Here is a 7,941-nt window from a genome sequence, read left to right as displayed (position 1 = left end):
CTACCATTAGATTTGGATGGTTATTTATTTATTTATGGGTTTGGTTAACTTTTGTCTTGCTTTTTTTCCATTTTGTGTTTGTTGATTATTCTATTATGTTGTCATTTCATCTCATCTCTCTTTTGAGTAGTGTTGTATTCAGTTGCATATGGTTTGTGATTAATTTTGTTTTCGTTATGGTATGTATCATTCTCTAAGTGTAAATATTTACCGACTGTAGATGTTGGAAACAGAAAGAAATTCATTTAGAATTTTCTTCTGTGAGAACAAACAACATAAGATTCATGGTGAAATGTGGGCGAATCTTTGTAAAGATGAAGCTGGAGAATTAATCATCAATATGTACGTGTTTCCGTCAAAAATCCTGATTGATTTATAACTTTTACTCCTTTTTCATTCTTTGTACAGTGTAGTAGTTGATCGTCAGGGTTCAGGTGGGAAAGATGAAGGACTGAATGAGTGACAAAGTCTGAACAGACACGTTCATTTACAGAAAAATGGGTTTCAAAAACAGATAAATCTTTTTAATGCTCTTAGATTTCTTTTTTCTATGTGGATGTGAAGTTGGTTTTTGTGATCAGTGTCTGCAGGAGTGTCCAGCTGAGACACTTGAGTTTCACTTCAGTGTGACTGAGGGAGGTTTTTGTACGATGGTTTTTCACTGTGTGAACACGTACTGACGGTTGATGTAGTGAAGACTCTGACAGTAATAAACTGCTGCGTCTTCAGTCTGAACTCCACTGATGGTCAGAGTGAAGTCAGAGTTTGATCCGCTGCCTGAGAAACGATCTGGAATCCCTGATGCTCTCTGGTCAGCTCCCCAGATTAGAAGTTTAGGAGTTTCTCCATCTTTCTGTTGGTACCAGGCTAAACAGTGGTATGAGTTTTCAACATAAACTTTCTGACTGGTTTTACATCGGATGTTGACGGAGCCTCCTGGAGCAGAACTCACTGCTGCAGACTGAGTCACTGTGACCTGACCTCTGGACTCTGTGGACACACACACACACACACACACTGGTCAGCTTCATGTCTCAGGGACGGATGTGGACAGACAGATCTCCTGTGGACGTTACCTGTGCAGCAGCAGCAGAGCAGAGTCCACATGAGGACGTAGATGCAGCTCATGTTTGCGACGAGGACGACGTGTGATGACGGACAGCTGTCAGTCATCACTCAGCTCTATAAAGTGTCCCGGAGCGCTGGAGCGTGGTGCCGCTGATGCAAAGTGTCTCTATGGAAATGAGCCGACTGACTGGACACTGGGATTCTCTGCTGACCATCGACGGATCCGTCACGTTAGTGTTGATCACAATCAGCTGATTCTTCCTTCAGCTTCTTTCTTGTTCCAATGTTCATGTTTCCTCTTCAGCTCCTCCAGAACAGGTCAGATGAAAAACAAAATGATGAAAGTGAAGTGACAGATGTTGTAAAGTCGCTCAGACGTTTCACAGTTTGATTCCAGTGATTGTGTGTGTGAGACAGTCCAGTCTCTGCTGTCACAGGTTTTTTGTACGACGCCTCTCTGAGTTTGAGTCACTGTGGTTGACGTTCGGTGGAGGAACCAGACTGGATGTTGGACGTAAGTTTGGGACTTTAACTTCTTGACAAACTTTGAAAACGCTAAAAACTTTCTTTTAAAACTCAAAATGAAGAGAGTCAATGTTTCTGACAAATGATTGAAAATTTAATTAATGTTTTGTTACTTGTCTGTGTTGTGACAACTGTAATTGGAGAAAAGTTGAAGGTTAAACATTTTACATTTTAAAACTAAATTGATGAAAAGGAAAACAGTTATAAAAAATAAAAGTGCAGTAGATAAACGTCACAAATGGTTATGTTTCATAGAAATTTTTTAAAATGTTCTTTTACTAACTGATACTTCGATCACTGAAAAATAAAGTTTCAGACATTTTTGTAAATTGAAATTTAACACAAAATTTGACAAAAAACAACTTAACGGACATGAAACGGGCAGACATCCTTAGTACGCGTTGAAACAGTTGATATATTTCTTTACAAATATTTATTTATGTATTATATAGTATGTATAGTTGGAATCAATGAAAATTGATGATTCGCTGTGGCAACCCCTGAAGAGGGACAAGCCGAAAGAAGAAGAAGAAGATAGTATGTATCGCTGATGTGTGAAGTGGAACTTTGAAAACTGAACTTCACACGTTAACATTTGGCAGTTCACTGCAAAAACTCTAAACCGTACCAAGAATATGTCTTGTCGTCAAACTGTCTCATTTCAAGTCAAAAGATGTCTTTACACTTAAAATATACACCTGCAAATATAACATGTTTTCAATTTCAATTTCCACTTGTTTTGAGCAAAATTTCTCTTATAAAGTCGTAAAACTCTTTTTTTCCTCACTTATTTCAAGTAAAAATTGTCTGAAATCAAACATTCCTTCTTTAGATCATGTGTCTTATTTAAAGTATAAGTAGATTTTCTGACTAGAAACAAGACAAACATTCTCAGTCAGACTTATTTTTATTTGTTATTTCAGTGTACGAGTGTGTGCGTGCTGACACACTCCACAGATCTGTGACAGGAAGTGAAACCACGTCCGAGCGAGCAGAAGGAACATCTGTCTCTGACCAGCATTTGATTGACAGCTGTGCGTCTCCTGTCTGATCGGTGTCTCCTAGGTGACACGCGTCCCACCCTGACGGTGCTGCCCCCCCTCCAGCGAGGAGCTGCAGCAGGGGGAAGGCCACGCTCATGTGTGTGGCCAACAAGGGCTTCCCCTCCGACTGGACTCTGGCCTGGAAGGTGGACGGCAACAACCCCGGCAGCAGCTGGGAGGAGAGCAGGAGCCCCGGGGTGCTGGAGAAGGACGGGCGCTACAGCTGGAGCAGCACCCTGAGGCTCCCTGCAGACCAGTGGAGGAAGGTGGGCTCGGTGACCTGCGAGGCGTCCCAGGGCTCCCAGACGCCGCTGGCACAGGTGCTGAGAAGAGACCAGTGCTCCCAGTCCTGACCTGCTCCACCACCACCACATCTACACCTTTCTTTGACAGTTTTACTTCTGTATGTCAAGTAAATAAAGTTCTGTTCATCAAATCAGATGTGACATTTGTTGTATTTAATCCACCGACAAACAGAAGATTCTAGAAGGTCGTACGTCACTGCTTCCTCAGTGACCAGTAATTAGAAAAAAGTTAGTAATCAGGAAGCACAAGGGATCTATTTATAGATCTAACAGCTCATTTAATTCCTCTGTCAGAGATTATTATGAACTAGAAAATCTCTCCTACGGACACATTTTAATGTGGGTCTGCCACTGGGCCCATCACAACTCACACTCTGCTGGTAGAAAGATGTGCCTTTATCTTACAGAGATCCAATAGCGTAGGAGACGTCAAATGCATATCACTATGGTGTCTAACATGTGAATATATGAGACATAAGAAACGCACAGAAAGTATAGAGAGAGAGTATTAGGTCCACAATAAGAGAAAAAACAAATGTAGACTTTGAGAATAAAGTCATTAGTTACGAGAAAAAAGTAAATATTTATGAGAATAAAGTTATTAGTTACGAGAATACAGCCATAGATTTGACGTTACGTCTCGTAAATTTATGGGAGAAGTCGATGGGAGAAAAAGCGAGAGACGGGTAAGGTTGGTTGATGTAACGCTAGGCTAATGCACACATTACATGTTAAACCTTTATTAAACTGTTCTGCTCACTGAGCAAACCTAGGTTTTGTGTTTGTTGTTTCAGAAGTGGGGCTAATGCTCTTCTCTGTAATCTCCGGACAACATTAGAGACTTATTATGGCTGACACGATTACGTTAGCAAGCAGCAGAAGCGGGCGCTTGTCTAGGGTGACCAAACGTCCTCTTTAATTAATACTCTTCCAGTATCATTTAAGTATCTTCAGGCCGAGCCGAGTGACCTCTTTTTTGGAATTCAAAATATGGTCACCCTAACGCTTGTCACCGAGAGCAGCGACTCGTCAGAGACACAGCAGCGGCTCACCTGATGTGATCGCCCGGTCAACAAGCGTTGTCATCCCCGGGTGAACCGTTTAAGCATTTAATAGATTAACCCCTGGGTAGTTAAATTATTTTTAGGAGATAAATGTTGGTCTCAGTGATTAAATCTAACAACTGTGGTGGCAGTCACATTAGTTTGTTTGAATGAAAACTGAAGCTATGTACTGAACAGAAGGAGAGAGCTAGCTGCCTCAGGGCTGTGGATGTACACAGTTACCTTATATCACACATCATGTGCATCAAATAAAAGAATGTCTCCCCTCTTTTCATACCCCCACTCCCCCGACCCCGACCCCCACCATCACCACACACACACACACACACACACACACACACACACATATTTCAACATGAATGAACTATAAGCTACTGTTTTTTTTTTTTTCTGCAGATCCATCATGGCTGAAATTATATCCTAGGTAATGTTCTAAATGTACTGTAAGATAAACCAGTAACTCACCCAGCTAGTTTTGTTACATAAGTGGGACAAGAGAATTTAGCTTTGAGAAGACTGTATCCATAAGCATAAGAATCCTGTCAAAGCGCCTTACTTACTAATAAAAGAACACAGCTACACCTCTGTGTAGGAATATAGAAAACATCAACAACAACAACTTTTCACCTTAGCCTTCACTCCCAACTAAGTCTCTCTTCTAATTGTGTTTTAAGATGTGTTACGTTTCAGGTCCAGGGAACTCACTTTGCAGCACGAGTGACACACACAACACACCCGAGATTCAACAAGAAACTTATTTATCTGGGAACCACGAACACGGAAATACGACCGGTCGGGCATAAACACAAACCAAGGTACGCGGGAGCAAGCTCTACCGGCAAAACGCTAACTAAGGGAGGACACGGAGCTAAAAGGCCGGTCAGACGAAATAACAACGGAGGCCTAAGCAAACTAACTAAGGGGACAAGGGAAACCAACTAAGGAAGCTAACGGAAAGAGTCTCTCACAGGAGCTAGGCTAAGCGTAATACGGAGGATAACAACTAACGGAAAGTGACTCGCACAGGAGCTAACCGGAATACGGAGCTACCGGGTTCAACAGGAGACAGGTTCATGCGGAGCGGAGCTGGGAGTGCCGGGGTCCGGGGATGACGGTACTGGCAGGAGGGATTCAGGACGACAGGTAGGTTTTACGGTCCGGCGTCGGGTCGTAGACTGAGGCTGCTTAAGTAGCCACACCTCGCTGCAGCTGAGTGGAATGCACCACACCTGCGAGACAGAGAGGGAGAGAGAAAGGAGGGAAAGGGGAGGAGGACTGCCACTAGGCGGGGTCTGAGGCGGAGGGCGTGACAAGATGAGCTCTCACTGCTCCTTGTCTTAATTACAGTGTCTGTGATTAACTATATTGAATTTTTACAACAGTACAGCACTGTGATCGACTAAGGTTATTCTAAATGTACTTTATAAATTAACTATGATTTGACTTGACATGATCTGACTGAGGGAACCAAGTCCCAAGATGGCTAAAATAAGGCTTGATAATACTTCATGCACCCATTTTTTATAGAAGCTGAATCATAACTCAAGTATTTTTTCACAACAGTTGAGAACAAGTTGTCTTGTATTTTGCTTCTTACTTAGCATATTTAAACTTCCTTGTTCTTTTGCATCTTAAGTTGATGATCTTTCTCTCTCCTATCCCCAGATTGACAAAGAGGTCATCCTTCTCATGGAGGACAAACATCTGGCCCAATATCTGCCTTCCTATGGAGACAGGGATGCACTGTTTTGCAAGGTCAACAAAAACTCATAAAAGCAAAAACAGGGTCTGAAAAACAGAGAAAAACTAAAAGTTCAAAAGGAAAACCATGCAGGGGAAGAGGAGCCCGAAACATCACAGAAGACAAGAGGTAGACCGAAAAAGTACAAAAGAAACATCGAAATTGGGTGCATACACACTGAAAATAATGTGACAAATCAGATCAGAACAAAACAAGGTGGAGGGACAAGAACGGTATCAATGGACATTCAGTCAGGTTATGATGACATTCTGAAACAAGGAAAGGCCCTTTTCTTTCCAAAGGGCACATCGAGCAAAGGTCAAGAATCTGACTTTGAATTTGATGTTTGGGATTTCAAACAAAACATTCTTCCCAAAGATGTTTTAATTGAAAACATTTACCACACAGTAAAACTCCCAATTTTGCACTTCTGCTTAGCAACTAAACCAAGACTATTGCTGAGCGAGGGGTCTTTTTTTTTCCATGTAGTTTGTTATTATTTCACACTTAGAGACTTAAGTTCTGTTGGGTGGGGTTACAGTGGTTCCCTGGTATATGGTACCGACATATATATGCCAATACAGAGTAATTCACACACATTATTATATTATTCAGTCACAGATATACAATCTCCTCAATTCTTACCCAGTTGTTCCTATAAACTTGTGGTAAAAAAACATTCCCATAGCCCTCTCTTATCCTCACTGTCACTGACTCTTGCTAACATTTGTTCATATGATGCAATTTCTGCCATTTTTTCAATCCACTTTTTATAGTCCGGTGGGGATGTACTCTTCCATACCCTGAGGATAATCCGGGCTGCCGTAACCGTCCCGACCTTTATGACTGCCAAATATTGTTTTGACACTCCCATTATTTGTATAATAATCTTGGAGTGACTGGGATCTCAATCTCCAGAGCCTTCCCTAGATGTTCTAATACTTTTACCCAAAATGGCTGTATCAGACTACATTCCCATAGAACATGTAGGAAAGTCCCTGCCTGTGTACCACATTTCCAGCACAGATTATCAGGTAATAAACCCATCCTATGGAGTCTAGAGGGTGTGAAGTAGAACCTGTGTATTATCTTATATTGAGTAAACTTCCCTCTAGCCTCCCTGATGTATTTTCCTGAGTTTCCAATTATACCCTTCCACTCCAACTCATTCAGTTCACAATCCAAGTCTCTCTGCCAAATAGTCTTCAGAGTCCGGCAGATATCCTTATTTAGCCTGCTAAAGTTTCGATAAAACAATTCAATTCAATTTTCAATTCAATTCAATTTATTTGTATAGCCCAACATCACAATTTACAATTGTCTCGATGGACTTTACAGTCCGCACATTGCTACACCCTCTGTCCTAAACCCTCAGTCAGGGTGAGGAAAAAACTGCCCAAAAAACCCTTATAACAGGGAAAAAAGAGGCAGAAACCTCAGGGAGGACCACAGAAAGAGGGGATCCCCCTCCCTGGGACGGACAGACCTGCAATAGGTGTTGCATGCACAGAAAAAACACTGCTGCAGTATGCCCTGTCTCTGGTAAGTCCAGAAAGTCCCTCACTGGGTTCGTCTTATCTGCAAATTGCCCTTTTCTAATACAGTGTTTAATTTGAATATATTTCCAAAAGTTGCCCTTTTCTTCTAGGTCATACCTTTGCAGTAATTCTGAAAATGATATAAATTCTCCATTCACAATTAAATCACTTATTTTGCATATTCTATCTCTGAACCATTGTCTCCAGAAAACTGTTTTCTTCCCAATACATATGGCTGGGTTATTCCACAGTGAGGCATATATTTGCTTTAGATGTAGTGTTCTGCACCTTTTGTGGACTTCCTTCCAAACCTCCTTTGACTGGTTCAGTATTGGGTTTGGGGGATGTTCTTGTCCACTGGTGGATGGACCTTGTGACAGTGCCTCCAGCGGGGTGAAGGGACTCTGAAGTTCCATTTCAATTTGAATCCAGCTCAGTTTTGTGTCTGTTCCCTTCCAATATTTGGCAAGTCTCGTCATTTCAAACACCAAGTTGTTTAGTCTCAGGTCGGGGAGGGCCATTCCTCCTATTTCCTTTGGGGCCCACATTTTCGTGATATTTATCCTTGGCTTTGTCTTGTCCCACAAAAAGTCCTTGACAATGGCATCATTTTGCTTAAACCATCGTGGTGCTACACACATCGGTAACATCATGGAG

At 41.8% G+C, this 7,941-nt stretch overlaps 2 gene segments (V, D, J or C); one reads left to right on the top strand and one right to left on the bottom strand.

The window, feature by feature from the left end:
* Positions 1-658: 658 nt before the first annotated feature.
* On the bottom strand, positions 659-1,128 carry LOC144740184 (immunoglobulin kappa variable 3-20-like). The segment is given in 2 exon segments: positions 659-990; positions 1,077-1,128. Coding segments are annotated over 2 exon segments (384 nt in total).
* Positions 1,129-1,242: 114 nt separating this feature from the next.
* On the top strand, positions 1,243-2,989 carry LOC144740183 (Ig kappa-b4 chain C region-like). The segment is given in 3 exon segments: positions 1,243-1,298; positions 1,506-1,582; positions 2,659-2,989. Coding segments are annotated over 3 exon segments (464 nt in total).
* Positions 2,990-7,941: the final 4,952 nt, after the last annotated feature.

Source organism: Lampetra planeri, unplaced genomic scaffold (assembly GCF_965212315.1).
Source record: "Lampetra planeri unplaced genomic scaffold, kcLamPlan1.2.h2 scaffold_1946, whole genome shotgun sequence".
In the NCBI taxonomy this organism is placed as follows: Eukaryota; Metazoa; Chordata; class Hyperoartia; order Petromyzontiformes; family Petromyzontidae; genus Lampetra; species Lampetra planeri.
This window is presented reverse-complemented; position numbering and strand designations above follow the sequence as displayed.